Source organism: Dromiciops gliroides, chromosome 3, assembly GCF_019393635.1.
Source record: "Dromiciops gliroides isolate mDroGli1 chromosome 3, mDroGli1.pri, whole genome shotgun sequence".
Lineage (NCBI taxonomy): Eukaryota > Metazoa > Chordata > Mammalia > Microbiotheria > Microbiotheriidae > Dromiciops > Dromiciops gliroides.
This window is the reverse complement of record NC_057863.1, coordinates 316,573,815-316,600,087: the sequence shown is the minus strand read 5'-3', so window position 1 is coordinate 316,600,087 and position 26,273 is coordinate 316,573,815. Positions and strand designations below refer to the sequence as shown.

At 39.7% G+C, this 26,273-nt stretch overlaps 1 protein-coding gene across 1 annotated transcript in view; it reads right to left on the bottom strand.

Annotated features, from left to right (window-relative positions):
* DZIP3 (DAZ interacting zinc finger protein 3) overlaps window positions 1–26,273 on the bottom strand; it is a 124,287-nt gene that overhangs the window by 6,527 nt on the left and 91,487 nt on the right. The window contains exons 18-29 of the mRNA XM_043991130.1: window positions 24,819–24,968; window positions 24,131–24,258; window positions 17,536–17,604; window positions 15,136–15,232; window positions 13,609–13,712; window positions 11,848–11,935; window positions 10,244–10,345; window positions 7,499–7,624; window positions 6,354–6,493; window positions 3,451–3,571; window positions 2,828–2,971; window positions 986–1,078 (exon numbers count right to left, since the gene is read on the bottom strand). Coding sequence (XP_043847065.1) covers window positions 986–1,078; window positions 2,828–2,971; window positions 3,451–3,571; window positions 6,354–6,493; window positions 7,499–7,624; window positions 10,244–10,345; window positions 11,848–11,935; window positions 13,609–13,712; window positions 15,136–15,232; window positions 17,536–17,604; window positions 24,131–24,258; window positions 24,819–24,968 — 1,362 coding nt within the window. The remainder of the gene's footprint in view (window positions 1–985; window positions 1,079–2,827; window positions 2,972–3,450; window positions 3,572–6,353; window positions 6,494–7,498; window positions 7,625–10,243; window positions 10,346–11,847; window positions 11,936–13,608; window positions 13,713–15,135; window positions 15,233–17,535; window positions 17,605–24,130; window positions 24,259–24,818; window positions 24,969–26,273) is intronic.

Sequence of the window (26,273 nt, the reverse complement as noted above, 5' to 3'; positions counted from 1 at the left end):
ATCAGGTGGACTTTTCCAGATGTGAAATAAGTTGTCACTCAATTCTCACGATTAGCAAGCAGGTGGGATTTACGTGAAAATGAACCTTAGGTTTCAAAATGGAATCACTTTTACAAAATGGTGTCAATTCTGTTCACACAATTCACACAGTTCTTACTTTTAAGAAGGAAGAGCACAAAGAGCTAGTCAAGGAGCCAGAGAAGGAGCTGGTGGAGGGGCAGGGTAAGCACAAGAGAGCAGTGTCATAGAAGCCAAACGATAAGAATGTCAAGAAGGAGAGGGTGGCCAACAGCATCAACTGCTACAGAAAAGCCAATGAAAATAACCTGTAAACAAAGAGGACGAGCCTCAAGAAGAGGAAATCCCTGATTTATACCTTAAAGGTAGAGCTCTGCTCTCTACTGGAAGAACTGCAATCCCTGGTCAGTTTAGGAGGAAATCTCCCACAATGCCCCTGATAGTATCTAGGTATCCTGGAGGACAGAAATAAGGAATCAACCTCTGATTTCGCTGGTACAGGGAACCCTAATGAAGAAACCCCCACTACCAACATGAGCTGGTCACTCAACCAGTAAATGTTAGAAGTAATACTGGAACGCAGATCTTTCTGGTTTTGAGGCCTGCTCTCTATAGAGAGAGAGAAAGAGAGTGAGAGGAGAGGGAGAGAGGGAGAGAGAGAGAGAGAGAGAGCAAGAGGGAGAGAGGGGGAGAGAGAGAGCAAGAACGAGAGAAGGAGGGAGGGTGTGTGAGAGCCAGCATGAGAGAGAGCATTCAAGTGAGCGAGATACTTATATGTAGATACATACACATACATACAAACACACACCTATATACTTCTCTCTCTCTGTGTGTGTGTGTGTGTGTGTGTGTATTTGGTTTTTCTTTTCTTTTCTAGAAATTTCCTCACAGTGCAATGAAAACTAGAGGGCGAACAGCAGCCTGCCAGATGCTGAAATAGCAAACTGGAGAACCGAAAACAACTTACCTGAGAATGAAACTTATGAGCACAAGCCAGCACACACAGGTTATCCGGAGTGAGGTTATCATGGCAGATCACACAAGGCTCCTCGTCATCACCCTATGTGAAATGCAGATCAGCACATCTTACCTCTGTTACCCTATACCACCCTGACCAATGTGGTCAGAATCAATGGCTCCAGATACCAATCCCTCCTGGCCTTTCTGTGGACCTTGCTCCATTATCCATTCCCTATTTCTCATACATCTTTGACGTCTCCTTTTCTGCTGATCCTTCCTTCTCATTGGCCTAGATACATGCTGAGCTCTCCTATACTAAAAATATCTTGTCCTCACCCTTCCACCCTCTTAGTTTCATTCTCTTCTCTTTCAAAGACAAACTTTAAGAAATAATATTCTACGTTCATTGTCTCAATTTGCTCTCCACCTGCTCTCTCCCCAAGCCCTTGTAATCTAATGTCCATCTAATGATATCAAGAACACCCTCCTTATCAACAAAATCAATGGCCATTTTTCAGTATTCATCCTCCTTGGCCTCTTGAATCAAACAGTGACCATTTCTTCTTAGTTGTGCTTTCGTCCCATAACTTCCATGGGCACTGTACTATCGAGTTTCTCCTCTGACCTCTCTGACCACTCCTTTTCTGTTTCCACTGGCTCTTCCTTTTCTTATAACCTTGTCCAATGGTGTCCCCCAAGGCTTTGTCCTTGGAACTCATCTCTTCTCTCCGTAAGTTCTGTTCCTAGGATGCTACGTCTATGACTCTCTCTTTAATGAGGACAACTGTCAAATCTCAATCTCTATTCCCAACCTCTACCTTTTAAGTCAATCAATAAATTAATCAACAACTAGTTATTAATCACACACTGTGTCAGGCACATATTTATAATTGCTTGCTGAATTTCTCTACCTGGATGCCTCACATTCACATAAGTCAAACTTATCTCAACATTTTCACCATCTGATAATTTATCCATTTTTAGTTTATGGTACCAGAATCCTCACATTACTCATATTTGGAATGGTCTTTCATATTCCTCACCCCTACAATCCATTAGATGCCAAATCCTGTCAATCTGCCTCTGAGATTTAGCTTTCATCCATACACTACTCATTCTATTACCAATGCTAACACTCTGGTTCAGGCCTTCAATACCTCTCCCCTGGAAAATATAATGAATGGCCTCAAGGCTTCCCTATCTCTCCCCACTCCAATCTATTTTTCACACTGATACCTCTCTAATCTTCTCACTCCACTTCTCTGATCACATCACTCCTCCATTAAAAAAAAAGAAACTCCCACCTACTAAATAATATATAAATGTTTTATCTTGGCATTCAAGGCCTAGAATGAAATGACTATATCTCACTTTTCCAGTTTTTTCTCACACTAGTCCATATTCTGACTTAACTGGACTCGTCATCATCCCTCTTCCTCATGTTGCCTTCTCTAGTTTCCAAGTCTTTGCTCCTGCCATCCTCCTCTCCTTCCTTCACCCCCTATCTCCTTGGCTGCCATGCTTTAAGTGGACTCTCTCATCCTAGTGAAATCCCTCCCTTCCTTCAAAGTTCAAATCAGATTCTACCTCCCCCATGAAGTCTTTGCTTCTCTCTCTAGCTGAAATCGATCCCTCTCACCTCACATTTCACATGATGCTTTATCTGAATGTCTTCTTTGCACTCATAGAATCCCGCCTGGTTTTACAATTATATCTGTATAATCTTTAACCTTGCCATTAGACTGTAAGCCCCTTGGAGTTAGGAGTAGTCTTATTTCATTTTTGTATTCCCAGTGCCCAGCACATAGTTGGTACTTAAATCAAAATTTGTGCAATTAAACTGAGTTACCAAATTTTTGGTCCCTTCCCATGCCACAGGGACCTGTGGGTTCAGGGGTCTCCAGGCAGAGCGTGGGGGCTGATCAATGGTGGGCTTGGGCTGAGGGTGGCTAGGAGGAATAGAATCAGCACTCTGCACTCCTTGCAATTGGTTCTGAAAATGAAAATATCATGATGAGTCTTCTGTGTTTAAGGTCCTAAAACATTTAGAACTTCTGGGGTAGAATACAGTGATCCAATGGTATGCAGAAAGTTACAAGAGGAGGTATTTTCATCTTGGTCCAAAGGAAACTTTGGAAACAAAGCAGGAGAAAAAAATGAAAATTGCATCTATATGTCCCATTAAAAATGAATCTTCCCAAAAAAGCAGCAATTTTCTTTACCTTTAGAATAATGCAAATTTAACTAAGGGTGAGCTGGCTTGATTTTTACCACCATACCCAGTTGTCTGGATTTCTCCAGAAGGATCAATATATCAGGAATAATGCTAAACTTATTAATTTTTTAAACCATTAATGAATGACCCCAAATTTCTAGAACAAATGATTGATTTCTGGAGTTTTTGAAATCGAGGTGATTACATCAGTCAATATTCTTGGAGTCCATACAGGGTCATGGTGAGGAGTTTCTTACCTGAGATCTTTTAGGTTCAATCATTTGGGAAACTCTGCGAACTATTTCATCAAATGTCAGCCCAGTCAAAGATCTACCATTGGCATCCTTCAGTTTTCTTAAAAGGTCTGTGAGCTCCATCCTGAAAAAGATCAAATACAATGAGTTCCAGGAACTCTTATCCTGTAAGCAAGTGCCCTCTAATCTCAACATGAAAACATCTCACAAGCTTCACATCCAGTGTCCTTGTTCTAAGATGTGATTACCACATAGTTCTATATACCTTGATACTTGATACTTGATACTTGATACTCAGCTCAAGTGTCTCAAGGCCCCCACGGCTGAGACTGTACTAATATGTCAAGTATTTCTTCCCCAACCAAAGAGACTTTAATGTTAAGTCACAGAAAGGATGGTGAAAGGGCATTGTGTGTAAAATCAATTTGCCATTCACTTATTTATGTGATAAATTTATGCTTCTCAACTTGTTTCTCCCTAGGGGCTGACATTTTCCTCCTTAATCCTGCTGTTAATAGATCCTCGGCCTCCTCTGCAAGTAAAAAGAGTTTTTATCAGAAATAGTGAAACATTCAAAAAGAGCTAAGGAACCTAATCAAATGAAATCATAATTGTAAAGCAGTTAGCACACTGTCTGGCACATAAACAATACATAAATGTTAGATGGCGGTGGCATTGGTGGTGGTGGTAGCAGCAGTAGTAGTAGCAGTATATGCAGCATCCCTTTAATGACCTTGCTCTCTCACATTTTTTAGTATCCTGTGATTCAAAGCCTGCTCTAATCATGTTTCATTAGGATTAGGCAAGACAAAGTATTTTTCTCCATGTAATAGGGTCCAATGTAAATATTATGGAGAACAGTTGTAGAATGGAACTAAGACTAGATATGGGAACCTCAAGTCTTGGGTTCAAATTTTGGCTCTACCAATTATTAACCTGTGTAACCTTGGACATGATTGTCTAACCTTTCTGAGCCCCATTTTTCACCTATGCCAACTGTGGGGGTTGGATTAGAATACTTTTAAGGTTCCTATTAACTCTAAAATCCTACTAAAACAAATTTTGTTCACCATTACTGAAATTAGTCCTTTATATCAGGACCCTTGTGTTTTATTTTCACCATCAAATTTATTGTCCTAAGTTTGTTAGATCTTACTTTAAACCTGAAACATGGCACAATGTATATTGTGTTTTATAGGTATATATAAAATACAGGACTTCGTATGAAGAGATTCCAAAGACCAGGATTGTTTACCTGTGTAGAGCAGTGGGGTTAGAGGACACTTCAGGGCCATAGAGCAGAGGATTTAAAGAGCCTGTCACTGCTGGGACACAGCAAGCAAAGGTCCAACAGGGAATGCCATTATTTCTTGCACTCCACCATATTCCTTAATAGAGAAACTAAGGCCACCAAATAACAAAAAGCAGCAAACTTAAACCTAAGAAAAAGAAACTTGTCTGTATAATAATCAATCATGGCATTTCAAGACAATTGCCACAGCTAGATGTCTAAAGATTGGCTAAGTTTAGGTTCACAGGAGTTAGAGTTCCACCTCTAACTTTTTTTTACTAGTCATCAATCAGGTACAAAATGATTAAGTGGTCTGACCAGTGTCACACAAGTAATAACCTATGGGAGCAGGATCTGAATCCAGGGCTTCCTAAGTCCAAGTCCAGGGCCCTATCCATTATGCCTTTCAAAAGAACTGAGGCCCAGAAGGTGAAGTAACTTCCCCAGAGTCACACAGCTAGTAAGCATCAGAGGCAGGATCTTGGCCTAGGATTTAGAGCCGTAAGGGATCTTAGGAAACACCAAGTCCAGCCCGTTCATTATAAAGATGAGGAAACTGAGGTTGAAAGAGATTTGGTTTCTTGCTCAGGGGCACACAGTTAGTGTCTGAGGTAGGATTTATACTCCGGCCCTCTCTCCACTCTATCAGGTTGTCTCATGAGTTAGATGTGTGCTCCACAGTGAGTCATTTCAGGGCGGGCAGAGCGCATCTAGACTCAAGGTTCAGGATTAACACATTAAGAAGCAAGAAATGAAATCAAGATTCTCAGTCATGGTCAGGATGCCACTTGGCATTTCTATAGTGCTGCAGAGTTTTCAGATTCTTACAGTAGCCCCAGGAATCAGGCAGGAGAGATGAGGCTTACTCTCCTGCTCTTTTATTTGGTTTGTTTTGGGGGTTTTTTTTGGTGGGGCAATGGGGGTTAAGTGACTTGCCCAAGGTCACACAGCTAGTAAGTGTCAAGTGTCTGAGGCCAGATTTGAACTCAGGAACTCCTGAATCCAGGGCCGGTGCTTTATCCACTGCGCCACCTAGCCGCCTCATCTCCTGCTCTTTTAACAGACAAAGATCCTGAACTCTGTGAAGTCGCTGGCTTCTTAAAGACACAGACAGTCCAGGGCCCAGGACTCTTTTCCTCCCAGGATGGAGCCTTTCCACCCTCTAGGCCATGCTGCTTCTCTTCTACCAATTTCTTCTAAGAATCTTTACTTCTCCCTCTAGTAGAAGCTGCTCTGAAGCATGGAGGAAAGCGCAAGGGCTGGAGCCAGGAAGACAAGTTCAAGTCTGACTTAAGTTACTGGCTCTGTGACCCTCAGCAAGTCACTTAGCCTCTGTTTGCCTAAATTTTCCTGTTTTACAATGAGGTAGATAATAGCACCTACTTCCCAAGATGTTGTGATGATGAAATGTGATCTTTGTAAAGTTCCTGGCACAGTGCCTAGCACACAGAAGGCTTTTATTAAAGGTTTTCCCCCCTCATTCTGAGAACCTGGTAAAGCAATGGCCAGATTTCTGCAATAACAAAATAAACCTATTTTAAAATATGTCCCCAAAGTAAATCTAGCTTTGGCAGTAATCCGTAAAAATTGGTGCCTGCCATAACAGCAACACTACCTGCTATACTCTGGAAAAGCAGTTTTGAGCTTATCCATAATCCTCTCCCAGCTGATCTTGGTGCGCTCATTTCCCAGGATTGCCTCCGAAATTCCAGTTCCCAAAACTGGCACTTGTGTAGGTTGGGCCATTCCTGTCACCTGAAAGGGCGATAATGTCACTGTTATGGGAAATCTCCTAATTCAATACAACACACATTTCTTAAATACTCAAATGTCTACATATGGGCAAAACTGTATGCCAAGGGCTGGAAGTTCTATAACAAAAGAGTTCCTTCCTTTACAAATCTTACATTCTATTGGGGGTGGAGGAGAAGAGAGCACTGCCAATTAAAGAGAAGGTGCCACATGGACTGAAATCTGAAGGAAGGTGTGGAAGGAGACCCGAGAGATCCTGTGCAAAGGTGCAGGGATGGGAAATGAGATGTTGAGTTGGGGGAAGAGAAAATAGTGAGAAGTCAACAGCATCAGAAAATGTTTCCTAATGATTAGAGCTGTTCACAAATAGAACTGGGTCTGTGAAATGGTAATGAGTTCCTCATCCCTGGAGGGCTTCAGGTCAGAGGGTGGAGCTGGAGGAACCCTCAAAAGTACTTTAGAATGAATTTCTGTCCAGAAGTAGTACAGGCTGGATTAGAACAGGGGTTCTTAACCTGTGGTCTATGGATAGATTTAAGAGGATCTATGAACTCTGAAAGGAAAAAAAATTACATCTTAATTTCAATGAAGAATTGGTTTCCTTTTTAATTCTATGCAATATATCGTATTGCATTTCAAAACATTCTTTTGAGAAGAGGTCTACAAGCTTTACTAGACTTCCAAAGGGGTTCATGACACAAGAAAAGGTTAAGAACTCCTGGATCAGATGATTTCTAAGACCCCTTCATACTCTGAGATTCTGTGAAAGAATTTTTCAACTGTCTTTTGGAATTGTGTTGGGTCAATGGGTAAAAATAATCAATGCTTTTGTGCTCTGGTACAACTTCTCCATCTCCCAGTAGTTGGGAAACTGAAACAGAAGGGGGGGAAAAAAATGTAAGACCTAAAAACACCACTACAGCAGCCACTCTAAAGGATTTCCCCAAAGCCCACCCTAGGCTATAAAAAAGAAAATGTTCTATATGACATATAAATAATTGTATTTACCAAAGGTGGTCTAGCCTGGCTAGCAGCAGAACTAGCTCCAGAGTATGATGAGGCAAACTGAGGAGAATTAGGAGTAGTTCTTAAGGAATTTTCTTTCATGATATTCTTTTCCAAGAAATGCTGCATCTGTAATGAGAGAGAGAGAGAAACTGACTCTGTGTGTATGTGTTATAAAGGGTGACAGGGGAAGAGGTAAAGTGGGCTATGTAGAAAATATCTGGGGCTGAATCTGGTTGACAGATATAAAGCATGCAGAATATTGGAAATATAATCTAAGTGCTCAAGTGCATAAATAACATAAAAAGACAGATTCAATTCAACAATTGCTTAAGTACGTTCTATGTACTAAACAGTGGGCACTGTGCCAAGGGTTTGAAAATACCAAGATATCTGTTAAAGCTGTGCTTGCATGTGTTCGAGTGTGTGTGTGTTGTGTGTGTGTGTGTATGTGTGTGTTGGGAATTGCACTTAACAATTTCTAAGATCCCTTTAGCTCTAATATTCTTTCTATGAAAAGAAAACCCCGATTGAGTTATCATGTGTCCGTGCTGAGTACAAATATTGACACTTTGTCATTACATCTTAATTCCACTAAGCATTCATAGAATCCCAGAATTTTAGAGCTGGAAGAGACCTTAGAGATAGTCTGGCCCAACTCCTTCCTTTCATAGCTGAATGCCAAGACTATGAGAAGGTCCCCATTTGTCTCCTGTGTATTAGGAAGAAGTCACAAACACATACAGGGATCCTCAGTACATGCTGACCTTTCACAGCAGGAATGCAAGGGTGGTGAAAGGTGGAACGTGGAAAGAACACTTCTGAAGCTTTCCAGCAGTGACTTCAAATGAAAAAGAATGCTCACTGGTTTCACTAGTCTTCCCAGAAGTAAAATAGACTTTTAGGGTACAAAGCTAACTCCTTTGACAACAGTTGCTAGCTTGAGGCCTTGAGATTGTCCATATTGTAGAGAAAAAAGAAGAGGTCTAAAAAAGGAAATAAAGCAAACACTCTGGCTTTGGGGATGTTTGAGTCTAGGTGGCTGTTATAGAGGGAATTCCAGCATTACATGAAGTTGGACGAGATGACTTAGGAATCGTTCTCTTTAAAGGACCCCTGAGTATTAGATAATGAATGGGGGGGAGGGGGGGGCCTCGCTCGGAGAGGGATGACACAGACCCAAGACGAGATTAGGCAGCCCTTAGTCAATACATCTAGATAATTACTGGACTAGAATTATCCCTATAAAATAGAAATGCAGGGGCAGGAGCTAGTGATCTTGTAATATAGAATCTTAAAGACTGCCTACAAGACCAGTAACACAGTTACTATGTATGTAGAGCAGTCAGTCAGAGGCAGAATCAAATGCAGGTCTTCTGGATTCCAAAGTACACTCTCTATCCACTACACCACACTGACTCTCCATAATAGCAATAACCCTTTATATTTGTATAGTATTTTGTAGTTTACAAAACATTTTCCACATAAATTAATTCATTTGATCTTTACCATAGGCTTGTGAAGTAGAGACAGATGGTATCATTTTCTTTACTTTACAGTTAATTAAGAGAGACTAAATGCCTTGCCTTTGTAATTCACACAGCAAATTTGTAAAAGGGCCCAAATCTGAACCTAAATCTTCCAACTCAAGGGCTTTACAGCATCAGCTATGGCAGGTCCCACTTAGCTACAACACTGTCTGGGGACACAGCTATGCTAAATTTAGAGAGGCTTGTCACCAGCTTGGCCACAGGGAGATGGCTTGTTTGACCATGACAACTCTCCTAGACCATCTCCTGTATTGTAGAGGATCTGTAATCGACATTGGTAGAGGGATGACCCACATCAGTGAAATCGTAATGTATTAAAGTAATATTAAGGGGGAAAAAAATGAGGGCTGTAATTGATACTGTCACCTAGAAGAGAGCAAAGCTATGAAGGTAAGTAGCAAAAGGTTGGGTAAGTCTTGATTATAGTAATGGTGGTATAGAGTTAAGGAATATAGATAAAAATTAATGAAGTCTGGAGTATAAACTAACATCCAACCTAATCTCTGTAGGGCAATGAAGTAGGAAGTGTCTAACAACTTAAAAACACAAAGGATCTAGGTGGCCTCTTATCCTGTTAGGTATCTCTTAAAGGTAGATGTATAAGGAAAGTTAATGAGGATGAGCAAATGAATAAATGAAAAAAGGATTAATTAAGTGCTTACTATGCACCAGACAATGTGACAAGTTCTTGGGTTATAAATCCAAAACTGAGACAGTCTCTACCTTTAAGGAGCCCACACTCTAATGGGGGAAACATCACATACAGGGCAGTGGTGGCCAGGCAAGGAGGTTATATTCTGGGGGAATCAGGGATTGTGAGAGGAGCCAAAAGGCAATCAATTTGTCGATCCTTTTTAGGAGCAACAATCTGACTATGATTCCAACAAGAAGATATAGAAAGTTGGATAAGAGAGGGGGGCAACAGCAGAATTTTTTGAGATTCTCTAAAAGATGAAAACATCTTATGCAGGTATTAGAATTTAATGCATTCTGATAACCTAGTAGCATAAGTTTACTATCTTGGAGAGTAGAGACTCTTTACTATATCCTAATGTATATGAATAAAATTCTTAATATTCACAGCATGCGCAGCTTCAGTTCTGGAGTACACATTCCATATATATTGTAAGTTCCATGTTTTATAGCATTACTGTTTGATCAAGATAAAAACGACTTTTAAAAATCCAATATTTTGTACCAATATATCAGGATTGGGTGGTGGTGGAGGAATCTGTATTGGAGGCAAGCAGTTCAGAGGATAACCATTCTTCACCAGAGTAATTTGTTCATTGTATTGTGTCTAGTGAGAAAAGAAAAACATAGCTCAGAATATAGTCTATGTTGAACAAACAGGATTTGAAATTAATTCTGATTTAGTGTGCATCCTTAAGATACAGCATTAAGACTGTAAATACTATATACGGCATTACAGCCAATTTAAGAAACTGATTTCTGAAAGTAAATTCAACTAGTTGTTAGTGAAGGAAAAAATGGTTAATATTAATTCAAATATCTTTACTAACATAATGCCCAAATCCATAGCTCTCAACTTCTCTCTACCCCCAGCTATCTACACTGTAGGGCAGGAGTTCTTAGATGTGACCCCAACACCTGAAAGTTAACATATTTTTGACTTCTTAGTGATCTTCCCACTATCTCTGTGTATGCTGTATTATTCCTCATGGAGCTGGGGAAAAGGTGGTCTCTTAAAAGAAAACATTAGATTACTGCTTCTGTCCCACTGGACACTCATATAATAAATGACATGTTAGAGCACATTTGGATTTACAAAGAACCTGCCTCACAAGGAAGGTTCACAGTAGGAAAAGGAAAAACAGGAATGAAAAGCACCTTCCTACTGGTAACATAGGTAGGAAAATGTGAACTGGAAAGATATCAGATCGGAGAACAATTTGAGGGAAGCAGCCTTGCTTTTTGTGATACTTGCATTCTGTAAAATGATGCTGCTGCCCGTTCCCAGGATGGAGTGGGGTTGCCAGATCAAAGATGGGCAAGGGGGTGGAGCTGGACAAGTGTCTAGCAGCCAGTTCTTCAAACAAAATAACAAAGTTGTACTATGAAGTATTATAAATTTCTAGATGAGATGCATCTACCTTTTCAAGAAAATACCAAATATTTTTCAATCACCCATGCCACAGCCTAACCCCACTATCATTTTCAGTGATGAATTTTACAAAACAAGATTGGAATGATTTCTGGAAACTAATAAGTTTACTTGTTTTCACTTTATTCAACCCCGCCCCATTCATAGTAATATTAAAAACCAAGTCAGCTGTTTACTTTTACCTTTATTATTTTGCAGTTAGATTTTAAATTCTAAGAAACTAAATGTGAAGCACAGAATGTTATTTCATCATATCCCAGAAGTTAAGGAAAAAAATGAAAATTTAAGAAAATCTGCATGTGTGTAGGGCATCACTTGCACAGATCAATTCCAAGTACAAAAAAGCCTTTAAATTATTCATTAAATGAAATATAAATAAAACAATAATTACAATACACACCACTTGTATATCCCATATACTTCTTCTAATAACTACTTCTAAGGGAACCAAGTTTTATTTTAAGACCATCTTATATGAGTTAATTTTCTCAAAAATGTCCTTACCCTGGGGCAGCTAGGTGGCTCAGTGGATAAAGCACCAGCCCTGGATTCAGGAGGACCTGAGTTCAAATCCGGCGTCAGACACTTGACACTTGGCTGTGTGACCTTGGGCAAGTCACTTAACCTTCATTATCCCGTAAAATAAAATAAACAATTGGGTTTTAAAATGTCCTTACCCTGCTCAATGCAATTTTGTTCCTGACATCGGCCACGATGGTATTCCAACTTTCTACAGCTGCTTTTAGCTGCAGTGATTCTGGGTGGCTGGTACAGACAAAAAGTGACACATGATAAACCTCCTTCATTTCAAATACCATTTAAGTTTCTCTCAAACTCTATAGATTCTCAGGTGAAAGTGTTACTATTTAAGTCAGAAGCATGATGATGATAATGATATGCAGGTGAGAATGCAAGGCAGAGAGAGAGAGAGAGAGAGAGAGAGAGAGAGAGAGAGAGAGAGAGAGAGAGGGAGGGCACACTGTATAGACTGTCAATGTTTTCATGTATTGTCCTTTTAAACACTTCAGCCTGAGCTCACAAGAGAAATGGCCCACGGTAGGAAAATGCAAACCAGCAGCGACAATAACCAGTCAAAAAATCATTTTCAGATGTATTTCTTATGTAAAAAACCTTTCTGAGTAACTAAGAATATAAAATATGGTCCCTTTTACTATAGCAAAACTAACCTGCTTCCAGAGAATGAAGGCATTTTGTTTTGTTTAAATCAGAGGAGGGGGCAGCTAGGTGGCACAATGGATAGAGCACTGGCCCTGGAGTCAGGAGTACCTGAGTTCAAATCCGGCCTCAGACACTTGACACTTACTAGCTGTGTGACCCTGGGCAAGTCACTTAACCCTCACTGTCCCACAAAAAAAACAGAGAAAAATTTTATTTAGGGCAAGTTAGCCTGGAAAATTTTCCACCTAATACTGTTTCAACATGGGGGGGGGGGGGGGAGAGAAAGGAAGGCAGCAGTGGGGAGAAAGGCCTGCCACAGAGGGTAACATCCTTGCTAAACAGTGAACAAGTGGATCCTGAGGCACTGACTGATGGATGATGTAACAGGTTAAGAGTCCATAAGCTAGGCTTCACAAGTATTAAAGGAGGAGGTGATTCAAATCTATCACTTCCCCTTACAGCTGTAAAAGCAGCCTTGGTGTCTTTGATCACCTGAGGAGAGCTCTCTTCTTCTATTTCAAAAGGCTCCATTGGATTAGTTAGATAACAATCCTCCTTCAGTACCACCCAGCTCCTAGGAGGCAGGGAGGAAGCCTGGCTACTTCTTTGAGGTATAAGTCATTAAATAGAGCATCCACTTAATGGAAACCAGCATGGTTTCAATTTCGATAGTTTTTTTCTTTCCATCCTATCTCAACTTTAGAGATTCCCCTTGAAGGGGAGGAAACTATTTCCTAGCCACCCCTTGGTGAAACTGTCATCTACAGCATCGTATGAACCTGCCTTCCAAATATGACTTTAGGTATTGGTGTTACCCTCTAAATGACACGAAGTGGGACAGAAGGCTTTCAAACACAGGCCTTAAAAGTAAGAATCTTTAAGAGAAAGTTTTCCAATGAGCATGCATCCTATTCTAAAAATGTCTAGTTGGCATGTACATCCACTGCCTCTATTGCAAGCTCTTGATTTATTTCACTGTGGGGAAAGGAAGGAGTCTCCTGGTCCTCCTAAGTGAGTCCCTGCTGTTTCTGTCCATACTTATATTTCTTAGCTGTCAGCTATTATTGCACACCAGCAGACTTCTCAACACTCCAACAGAGACATTAGAACAGAGACATGAAAGTGATTAAATGACTTGCTGGCAAAAATCACTTCCTCACTCCAATCTCATCTACATAAAAATACATAGATTAGACCTTGCAAACATTTTTTAGACACTGTCTGAAGTCAAGATGCCCTGAAGGGGAGGAAAGGGTTACCTTGATGCCATGGTGGTGGCGCGGATAAGCTGAACCAGGTATTCCCTCTCAGTCTGCTCCAGCTGATGGAGGTCAAAATCTCGACGGGTCTGCAGGAACCACACCTGAAATTTTTGACATTCAAAAAGTAGAATCTGAAGATAGTCTTTCAAATCTGGATTTCGTATATAATTCACTTGGAGGGCAGTTGTAGTAATTTCTCTACCTTTGCTTCTAACACTCTAATATCACAACTCTAAAACATTAAGAAAACCTTGGTTTCTTGTCTATGGTGCACACCTGACAGAGACTTCATGATGACATTTATAGAATATAGTTAATACCATGCAATTCTCTAATGATGACAATTTTACTGAATATCAAGTTTGGCAGAGGCAACTGGGCATAGTGGATAGAGTGGGCTTCAAAATCAGGAATACCCCAGAGCTCAAGTCTTGCTTCTAGTAAACATAGTAAATACTGCCTGTGGGACCCCGAGGAGAGTCATTTAACTCCTCTGTGCTATCAGCTCAAAGAGAAGGTGAAGAGTTGCATTGGGAGAGTGGGTTTCTGCATCTGGTAGTTTTCTCTACCCATGAAATCATAAGTCTAATCCCAATTCCTATTCCCTAAAAAGCTTGTTAATTTATAAGAAAAATAATTAAATGAAAACTGACCCAAGTGAGGATATTTCACCTAGAGAAGACTCAGGAGACATGACAATTGTTTTCAAGTATTTAAGGTGTTGTCATGAGGGATAGGAATTCTATCTGTTTGGCCCCAAAAGTCAGAAACAAGAACAATATGGTACACGATGCTGCCTAGAGGCAAACTTAGGTTTGAGGTCAGGAAAAAAATTCCCTAACAGAGCTGTCCAAAAGGAAAATGGGCTGCCTTGGGATGTGGCAAATAACTCTTATTAAAGTTCTTTAGTAGAGGACTCACTGGGTACTCTGTAGTGAAGAATTCCTTTTTGAGTAAGGGCTGTTGGACTAGAGAGTTCGAGGTCCTCTCCAGTTCTGAAGCTTTGTGATTCTGTGATATGCTGCCACCAAGAGAACTCTATTCTGGTACTATTATCAATGGCCCCTCCGCAAGATCAAGCTACCTGGGCTTTGTTCATTTGGACCTGAAATGGAAACTGCCTTTTGGAAGATGCAGCAGCTAGAAGCTAGCATCCCTAGGGCCTCTGTCCAGTTGCCTGACATGGAAATGTTCCCTATTTATATCTGTAGTCTTCCATGTTGCATTACAGCAATAATCAAGTGGTGATAAGAGAAAGAACTTGGATTAATTTGAAAAACACTAATCAAGAGCATCGCTACCAGGGGGTTTTACTTTATTTTTTGAGAAGTGATAGGTACCCAACAGCATTTACTAAAAAGGCAAAGAGCCTGCAAACTATCCAGATCCATGAGCTGGAGCTATGGTCCCCAAGTGGTTTTTTGGTGTTGTACAGAGGGCAGGACATCCATTATTAAACTCACTGGTGTGGCAATAAACAAAGCTCAGTTAAGACCTTTTTATTTCCTTTGCTTTTTTTTTTACCTCTGCTGTTATAGCTCTATTGGTTTCTCCATTCAGCTTGCTCAAGCACTTCTTAGCTTTCGCTTCCAGCTTATTCTTCTCCCTTTCCCACTGAGATCTAAAATATGAGAACACCAAAGAGTTAATGAGATGACCGCAAGGGGAGTTCTAAGCATTGTCACTTCATTAGAGACAGAGGCACAGACTGTATGCCGACCATGGGATGACCTTACAGAGGTGAAAGCTGGGGCCCCCACCCCCACCCTGGCAGAGCAGCAGCAAAGCCCATCACTGGACTTGGGCACTCACCATCAGGATCTTGGGAACTGTTTTCAAATAGTTTAATATCTTACTGAATTCCACAGGTTGTTTCCCCAGAAAGCAAATGATCTCCCACAAAAGTCGATTTCTAAAAGTATTTTCCATCTCTGCTCTCCAAATCCAGAAAAAAGGAACTATGGAATCTAGATGCAGATTGAACTATACTATTTCTATTTTTATTGTTTTTCTTTTTTTGAGGTTTTTCCTTTTGGATGATTATTCTTTCATAGCATGACTAATACAGAAATATGTTTAATGTGATTGTACATAGAAAACCTATATCAGACTGCTTGCTGTCTTGGGGAGGGAGAAAAATTTGAAATTAGAAATCTTATAAAAACAAATGTTATGAGGCAGCTAGGTGGCACAGTGGATGGAGCACCGGCCCTGGGGTGAGGAGTAACTGAGTTCAAATCCGGCCTCAGACACTTGACACTTACTAACTGTGTGATCCTGGGCAAGTCACTTAACCCCAATTGCCTCACCAAAAAAAAAAAAAAAATGTTGAAAACTATCTCTACAAGTAACTGGAAAATAATAAAATACTTTTATGGAAAAAAAAAGTATTTTCCATCTCAATGACAGGAACAACAAAAGATTATCCCTCTTCTCAATTCCATTAGGCCATTACCTTAAAAGCCTATATTGATTATTTCAGTGAAGTTGTTTAGACCCGTATGTATGTGTGTACACACGCACATGTGTGCGCTTTAAGGAACTCAGTGAGACTGAATACTGGCTAGTTTAACTCATTCCACTGTACTTTCCCAAGAAGCCCAGTATTCTTTTTTTTTTTCCATTTTGCTTTTTTGTGTTTTGGTTTTTTGGTTTTTTTGGGTGAGGCAACTAGGGTTAAGTGACTTGCCCAGGGTCATACAGCTAGTAAGTGTCAAGTGTCTGAGGCCAGATTTGAACTCAGGTACTCCTGAATCCAGGGCCGGTGCTTTATCCACTGCACCACCTAGCTGCCCCAGCCCAGTATTCTTTATTCAGCAAACCAAGTAGGTACCTAATGAAGACTTTAAGTGAAAATGCTATCATTTTATCTCCTTTGTCTTAAGATGAACCATTACTGCATATGATGGTCAATAATCTGCTGCAATAATATGAGCTTAATTTATCTTCTCTCTCTAGTTCTTCATTATAATGGGAGACTAGGATGGTTAATGTATTTATCATATAGTACACACATTTTATATTTTATTTGACAATCTTTCAAAAAGCATCTCCTTTATGCTTTCTTAAGGTAAACACTTCGGCTCCTAGGAATTTAGCCCAAACGGATGGCTCTCAATGAAAATCAAAATACAGTATGATAGAAACATTTGGAATGAAATGTGAAAGATATAAATACTAACAAGCTAGAGGAATTAATCCTTCATTACATCAACTTGGACACATACTGGCTTTTGACCCTTTGGAAAAAACACTTAAGATCTCACTACCACCAGGCAATTCTAAGGTTATAGGTTGCCTGAAAGATGCTGAGCTACATTGTTATGAGAATCTTTCCTCACCTAGGGTTCTCTACATTGCTGAAATAATAGTTATATACTAGAACAAAACATAAGCATGCGTAAGTGTGTATATTCTATATTCACATACAGACATACATACACATAATAAATAAAATAAAATTTTCTGGGAAGAAATATACATATCAAATAGACCTTTTTTTCAGTTTTGGAAAGCATTAAAGTACCAAATAGACTTGACTTAGAGGTGAGTTCCAATTCTTATGATCCTTTGTGGTATAGTAATGGATAAACTAGTGTGATGCAGGTGATGGAGAATGAGCAATGAGAGCCCAGATCTTAGCTGATGAACTCCCTACATGGCCTTTAGAGCATGGGCAGACATTGTGAGAAGACTAGAACCAGTTATAGAAAGTTTGGACATCTTCCAAAGTCCATGTGGAGAATGCATCAGCAGAGCACACTGCACATGCTCAAAAGGAGTGGGCTCTCATTGCCCAATCCTGGTCACCTCCCTTCATCTATCTGTGTATCAGTGTCCCAACACAAGTGCTTGACAACTTGAATGAAGTTTCAAAGAATTTTATAAATCATTCACAGCAAAAGGTTCAGTAATAAAATATACCTTTCTGAAGCAAGTTTCTCTTTAAGCTTCCTGATTTCAGAATCTTTAGCCTGGAGTTCCTGCTGTAATCTAAGAAAATAAAAAATAATGTCACCAAAGCAGAAATGATCACTCATTATCAAAGTTGGAATGGCTTTGTATTTCATCAAGAAGGAATAAAGCAGGGGCAACTAGGTGGCACTGTGGATAGAGCACAGGCCCTGGAGTCAGTTGTACCTGAGTTCAAATCCGGCCTCAGACACTTAACACTTACTAGCTGTGTGACTCTGGGCAAGTCACTTAACCCCAATTGCTTCACTAAAAAAACAAAAAAAAAAAACAAGAAGGAATAAAGCACATATACTTGGGACAACATTCTCAGTATGAAATTTAAATGGATGTGGTTTCTGCTTGAAATAGTCCTTCTTAAATTATTTTTTACCCTTCCATTTTTCAAAACTCCCCTGGGGGAAAAAAAGCAGTGTTATAGCCAACAAGGTGGAAGAGCATAGATTCTGGTCCTGTGTTCCCAAGTCAACAAACAGCTCCCAGAAGGATGGTGGGAGAATAACTATCACTTTTCTGGACATCAGTTTGTGCATTAGTAAAATGGAAATAGAATCTCCTAAAGCTCTAAAGCACCTATGAAGATTGAAGACTTTAAGCCCCTCAGGAGGAAGACACTACATTGAGCCATGCAAATTAGCCAAGATTCAGGGTCTGGAGGAAATTAGGCTGGGCCTGAAAGGAAAAGCGTTGTAGGCAAGTAAGAATTTTAATTAAAACTTAAAATACAACCCCATGGCACAAGTGCTGTAGTAACAGTCAATTCTGTCAAGTAAATGTAAGAACCCTGGGTGAACATGCTGAAGAACCTGGTCTAACTTGTGAGAGGCTGGCAAGTTTTTCAAAGTTTATTTATAAGAATAGAACATTTAAAACAGTGAATGAATGAATGAATAAATGAATAAATAAATGAATGAATGAATGAATGAATAGAACATAAAAATAAAAAGTGCCTCATTACTTAATACAAATCCCATCATTCAACCTGGATGCTCTTATTTCTTTACACTCTCTCGTTTGGTGACCTCATCAGCTTCCATGGCCTGACATCACTTTGCTGCTCCCCCAGATCTATAGATTCAGCCGTTGTCTTTCTCCTGAGCCTCAGTCCCACATTACCAAGTACCTGCTGGACATTTCAAACTTGATATCCTGGAAACAGCTAGAACCCAATACATCCAAAACAGAACTCATTATCTTTCTCCCAAACTCACTTCTCTCCAAACTTCCTTATTCTCTCATCATAACCTCAGCATTATCCTCAATTATTCTCTCTTCCCCACCTACTATGTACCTAATCAGTTGCCAAACCTTGCTGTTTCTTTTACCTCCACAACATTGTTGGCATCTTCTGTTTACATGGCCACCACTCTAGTTTGGGCCCTTATCATCTCAACTCCTAATTGGTCTCCCTACCTCAAGTCTCTCCCCTCTCCAATATAAGCTTCACAAAGCTGCCAATGTGACTTTTCTCAAATTGCAAGTCTGACTATGTCATTATTCCCCTACTGAATTAACTCTTGTGGCTCTCTATTACCTATAGGTTCAAACACAAAATCCTCTGGTCTTTAAAAGTCCTTCACAATATAGCCTCAACCTACCTTTCCAGACTTACTATTTGTTGTTCCCCTTCTCATATTCCCGATCTAGCTAAGTTGGCCTTCTAACTCTTTCTCACACAAGACACTCCATTTTCAGTCCTCAAGCTTTTGGGCATCCCCAAAGCCTAAACACACTTTGGCCTTGCCTCTTCTTCTGAGAAATCCTCATTTCCTTCAAAACTCAGCTCAACTGCTCTTTTTGTGGTGGCAAAGAATTGGAAACTGAGGGAATGCCGATCAATTGGGGAACCGCTGAACAAACTGTGGTATATGAATGTAATGGAATAGTACTGTGCTATAAGAAATGATGAGCAGGCAGATTTCAGAAAAACCTGAAAAGATTTATATGAACTGATACTGAGTGAAGTGAGCAGAACCAAGAGAACATTGTACACAGTGACAGCAAAGCTGTGTGATCAACTGTGACAGACTTAGATTTTCTCAGCAGTGCAATGATCCAAGACAATTCCAAAAGACTCATGATGGAAAATGCTCTCCCCATCCAGAGAAAGAACTATGGAGTTTAAATGCAGGTCAAAGCATACTATTCTCACTTTTTTGTTATTTTTTTTTCCTTTCTTGTAGTTTTTCCCTTTTGCTCTGATTCTTCTCTTACAACATGACTTATGTGGAAATATACTTAACATGAAATATCAGGAACTCAAAATCTTACAAAAACGAATGCTGAAAACTATCTTTACATGTAATTGGGAAAAGAATAAATACTAGTAAAAATAAAATAAAAACTCAGCTCAAAACAACTTTCTACATGAAGACTCCCCACCCCACCCCACCCCACCCCCGCCACAAGTATTACTGCCTCCTTCCTCCAAAAATAAGACTTAGTCCTTACTTTATATGCCCATGCTGCCTCTCCCGGTTAAAATGTAAGCTTCTTTACAACAATGTAAGCCTCCTTCAATTTCTGTCTTCATATCCCCAGTGCCTAGCACACAGTAGGTACTAAACATGCCTACTGACTGATTCTTAAATTTCCCTTCCCCTGCCACAGCTGTATTCCTATTCATAACTGTATTTTTACACTTGTCTTATTAAAATGACTAACATAGGGAGATAGAAAGACCATTTTTTCCTGAAAATCTGATAGATGTAGGCCCTCAAGATTCACAGGGTTTTAGTGAATGAAGTTATTGGAACTATAAAGCGTGCTCTCAGAGCCTTAAAGCAAGGAACTCTGCAGCTTGGCAGGCTCGCCTCATCCTAGATTTATGAATCTGTCAATCCACCTTTTCTCTAAGCCTTTCAGAAGTGAGAAAGGAGGTTGTGATCATTGTTCCAGTGGGCTGAGAATGCAGAGAGGAAAAAAGGGGCCACTGTAAGGAAGGTATCATTCTCTTAATTAGAGAATTAGATAAGCATCATCATTTCAGAGAAGAGGGCTAAATAAGCAGTAGGACAGTAGCAAGGTCTCTAAGGTGACATTTATTACGCCCCTTTCTCAGGGGCGTTTCCATTATTTCACTATTTTATTTAGTAGATCTTGAGTTACAGTGGGTAGGCATACAGTGTCTCGAGAGCTAGAGCCTGAGAGTCAGAAGACCTGTGTCCTGTGACTGTCACTAATTAAATGAGTGACCTTTGGCAAGTCACAGTGATATTGGAATCTGCATCTGTGATTTTCCTTGTCTCCTTAATTAGACTATAGGCTCCATGAGGAAAGGAAATTTGTATTCTACTTCCTTTGTTGTGTCTACATAATATGGGTATGTTCTATGAATGGATACTCAAATAGATCATAAAAATTAGAGCTAGAAAACACTTGACAAAAATCACCTAGTCCAATCTCTTCATTTTTCAGACAAAGAAACTGAGGACCAGGGATTATCAAGAGATTTACTAAAAGATAATCAGGTAGAAACAGTGCCAGGATTTGAACCTAGATACTTCGGTTCCAAATTCAGAGCTTTTTCCCAATAAAAAAGAGCTCTTATCCCTAATATTGTTGCCTTTCCTTTGGTCAAAATCCATTAGTCCTATTGAAGTTTATTCTGATTCAGTACACCTAACCTTATGTCCCATTAATATCTACACACAAACCTTCTATTCCAGTCATTCCTAGAACACAACTTGTACTTTCCTACCCTTTCTCACTGTGTCTTTTCCATCTCTGCCTTCCAAAATTCATCTTCCAAGGCCTTCCACAAGAGCCACCTCTTCCATGAATCCTTCCCTGATTGTTCCAGCTATAGATGATTGCTTAGGCCTCTTCCATCCTTGTATATACACTTTCACTTTCTTTCTCTCTCTCTCTCTCTCTCTCTCTGTATATATATATATATATATATATATATGTATATATATATATATATATATATATACACACACACACATATAGGGGGTGTATATGTGTGTGTGTGTGTGTGTGTGTGTGTATATCACTAGGACACTCCTTGGTTAGTACCTTGTTTTGTAATTATCTGTGCACCTTTTTAACCTCAGTTATAAGACCATAAAACTGTACAAGTACTAAATCTGATTCATCTTTTTATCCCAAGGGCCTAAAACAGTATTTCAAATATGACAAACAAAATAGACACTTTTTAAATGAATCTATTGGGTGAAAGAAATCTAGTATATTCTTTTTTTTGGTGAGGCAATTGGGGTTAAGTGACTTGCCCAAGGTCACACAGCTAGTAAATCTTAAGTATCTGAGGCCAGATTTGAACTCAGGTCCTCCTGACTCCAGGGCTGGTGCTCTATCCACTGCGCCACCTAGCTGTCCCAAAATCTAGTATATTCTTAAACTGAATGCTGATGCAGATTCCAATATCACTGTATTATTAAGCCAACCCCTAGCTCATGTTTTAAAGTGAGGAATCTTTAATCTGGATCTGTGAACTTGGTTTTTTATAATTATAATTGGCTTTCTTTTTAATCATATGTATTTCATTTGATGCATTAAAAATATTATTCTGAGAAGGGATCCACAGATTTCAAACTTTCAAAGGAGTCCACGAGACAAAAAAGTTTAAAAACCTCTGTTTTAAAGGATTTGACAGAATAAAGAATCATCCCAGTGGTAGCCAACACAGAGGAACATCTCTCTCTCATGACTAGTTTGTATCACAACCCCAGGATCCTAAAACAGTTTCTAAAACCTTTAGTGACCTTCCTAGATTTCTATGATTAAACTAAGGATTCAAGCTAAAAGATCAAGCCCTGGATCCTGGCCACTGGCACTTAACCTAACTGAAGCACTGAGAATGTATCTAGATTAATGCTGCCAATTCAGAGGGCCCAAAAGAGAGTTCTGTCATGTTCAACACTCCTCTCTTTCTGGACTTGACTGGTTTGGTCTATAGCATTTTTCTGGCCTCTAGGGCTCAACCACCACCAAAAAAAAAAAAAAAATCCAATGTCAACACTTCCTTTAAGAGCTCACAGCTTTCCTACTCCCCAAATTCCTACAAATTCCTACTCCCCACAACTCACTTTAACATTAATGTGAGACAAAAATTTTGAGATTCATATCCCTTCTCAAGTTTTTCCCAATATCATACAATTATACAGATTTTATATAAAAGGTCTTGCCCTATAAAGATGCAAAAAAGAGAAACAATCAGCGTTGGAGGTGCTGCCTGAAGACGGAAACGCTCATGCTCTATTACTGGAACTACATAGGATTCCAACTCTTCTGCAAAATGATTTGAATTCAGTAAGAAAAGTCACTAAATTATTTACATCCTTTAACCCAGAGCTCCTATATACCCCAAGCAGGTGGGGAAAAAAAGATACAAGAGACACCAAATATTCAGGGCAGCATTTTTTTGTGGGAGCAAAAACTGGAAACACAGTGGGTGCTCTCCTATTAAAGAAAGGCTGAAAAAAATGTGATATATCAATGTAATGGAATATTACTGTAACATAAGAATCAAAAAATATGAGGAATTCAGAGAAGCATGGGAAGAAATAATTATGATGTAAAAAACAAAAGGCATCAATAAAAAGCTAATTTTTCTAGAAGTCCTGTTCCAATCCTTTACTACGTTCCCTGACCTAGCTCTAGAAAGGGCAATAGTTCTCAAATTGACATCTATGGGCTGATACATTGTGGTATTTCATAAGCTATAATTTAATTAATTCTAGTGGGATGGTTCATTTTGCCTGCTGTAGAAAGCTACAGGTGAAAAATGGTGGAAAAATAGAAACTGAGGTGGAAAGGGCAAGGGTATGGGAAGTAGCTGCTCTTCCTGAATTTGATTTTAATTCAATCTTTCAGTCTAAGCACTGTGAATCACAGTGATGATCAAGAGATGTTGCTCAACTGATTCTATGATGTCTGTGAGGAAAGCATCCACTAAGAGAGACATATATAATGAATTCTGTTCTTCAGTTGTATCTGACTCTTTGTGACCCCATGGACCACAGCACACCTGTACTGTCCCTGGAGTTTTCTTGGCAAAGATACTGGAGTGGTTCACTATTTCCTTCTCCAGTGGATTAAGGCAAACAGAGGTTTACATGATTTATCCAGGGTCACACAGCTACTAAACGTCTGAGGCCAAAGTTGAACTCAGGTCTTCCTGACTCAAGGTCCAGCGCTCTATCCACTGAGCCACCTAGCTGTCTCCATGTAAAAATGATACAGAAAATCAACCTACGATCAGTCACATATAAGACAAATAGGAGCCATGACCTGAAAACTAATTAGCCCCCATAAATAAAGCTATTATCACTATGCTTGCCCTGCACATGAAAAACCAGATGCATAAAGCAATCAGTGACTATGAGCTCCTCATCCAGCTGGCAAGGAAAATTCTGTGATTATTTTTGCTTTGAAGAGATTCCAGATCTGCAGTCAGCATCATGTGGAGCCACAGTGCCACCTACGGGGAGGATGTGGTTTTACTGTTCTAGACCCTGTCCTGTATTAAATAGTGTAGAGCCAAGGCTTCCCTTCAGTTACCAGGCCGAAGCTTTGCACTTACTTGGAAACTTTGTGGTTTCCAGAAGACACTTGTTGGTTAAGACCAGAAATGATTTTATCTTTCTCTTTGAGCTGTCCTTGCTTTTGTTGCCACTGGAGAATCATCACTTCCAACTGTTTTTTCAAGTCCTGTTAAAGGAAAAGTAATATATCTTTAGTTAATGCTATTCAGGTCACCAAGAAAAGGAAGAGATGGCAAATGCTGTTTGAAATTATATTACTATTAATAATAATGAATAACAACATCATGATAACATATAATGAACAATAAATTATAATATATAATTAAGAATAACAACTTTTGTTTATAGTAAAAGTTAAGAAAACATTTTACAGGCATGATCATATTTGAGTCTCACAAAAGGTTTTAGGGGCATTATTTGCACTTTACAAATTAAGGAAAAAAAATGTCTCAAAGAGGTTAAGTGAGTGACAGTGAGATTCTCTGATGCTTCTCAGAATTAAAGTGAATAGGGGCAGCTAGGTGGCGCAGTGGATAGAGCACTGGCCCTGGATTCAGGAGTTCTTGAGTTCAAATCTGGCCTCAGACACTTGACACTTACTAGCTGTGTGACCCTGGGCAAGTCACTTAACCCCCATTGCCCTGCAAAAAACACACACACACACACACACACACACACACACACACAAAGAATTAAAGTGAATAGAGTAGAAGGAATTATGCTCACTGCACACTGCCTCCGTGCTTCCCAGAGCTGCTGCTGCTGCTGCTGCTGCTGCTGCTCTTGCTCCTGCTGCTGCTGCTGCTCCCTCAGCAGCTGTTCCCTGGTTCCTTCTTGGCTTTTTACATGTTTTGGGGTTGGTTTGTTCCTTGAGCCCTGAAATGGGAAAGAAATGTATCTCTGAACTTCAGTTCAGCTAAAGCTATGCTTTTCCCCGCTAGAAAGGGAGTCTTACTCCAGCTCTTTAGAGGGGAAGAGCTATAATGAGGCAATGCTGGGTGGACCAGAGGTGCTCTGATGCACTGATTTGGTTTTATGTGTGTTGTGGCTGTTGAACTGGAAGCATATAAATTTCATGTCACTTTAGACAAAGAGCCACTATTTAATCCTCAAGGTGATAGTAGAGGCTGGCAATGATACTCTACTTTCAATAGGTTTGTTTGGTTCTCATAGTTGAAAAAGAAAAGAAAAACATGATAATTAAGTGAATGTGCCACTATCAGTCAGGGAATCCTTGTAGTTGTGTTAACTGTGATCTTCTCAAGAATGTATTACTAGGGGCAGCTAGGTGGCGCAGTGGATAGAGCACCAGCCCTGGAGTCAGGAGTACCTGAGTTCAAATCCGGCCTCAGACACTTAACACTTACTAGCTGTGTGACCCTGGGCAAATCACTTAACCCCAAATGCCTCACTAAAAAAAAAAAAAAAGAATGTATTACTGCAGGGGCGGCTAGGTGGCACAGTAGATAAAGCACTGGCCCTGGATTCAGGAGTACCTGAGTTCAAATCCAGCCTCAGACACTTAACACTTACTAGCTGTGTGGCCCTGGGCAAGTCACTTAACCCCAATTGCCTCACTTAAAAAACAAAAACAAACAAAAAAAAGAATATTACTATATCTACATCCACAAATGCCATTCCATTAATAACTGTACTCTATTAACAGAATACCTTAAGCACAGTCAATTCTCAATGCAGTGAGTTTTCAGTTATCCATGGGAGGGATTCCTACACTGCCTTTGAGGAAAAATACTTACAATTATTTATTAATATTGTCATCTACTGTGCCTAATTAAAACATTTGTTAACATAAATCTTCCTACCTGCTGAAATACAAACAACACACTATCAGATAATTTCATTAAAAACAGCGTGTTGCCAAGCCGGAGAAAGCATGTGTTGTACACTACACCAGGATGTGGATTTTAAGCTGAAAGGAACCTCAGAGGCTGTCTGGTCTAACCCCTTCATTTTAGAGATGAAGAAACTGAGGCCCTGGAGGTTAAACGACTTGCTTAGGTCCCACATGTAGCAGTAAATAGCCACATCTAGCATTATTTATACTGCTTCCCCACATATCTCTACAATATGGTGTCTTACGTGGTGTCCTAGAAAATCTGTCCTAACCTGATCAAAAGACACCATTACAATGGGTCACCACAATGGAAATGACCTCTTTTT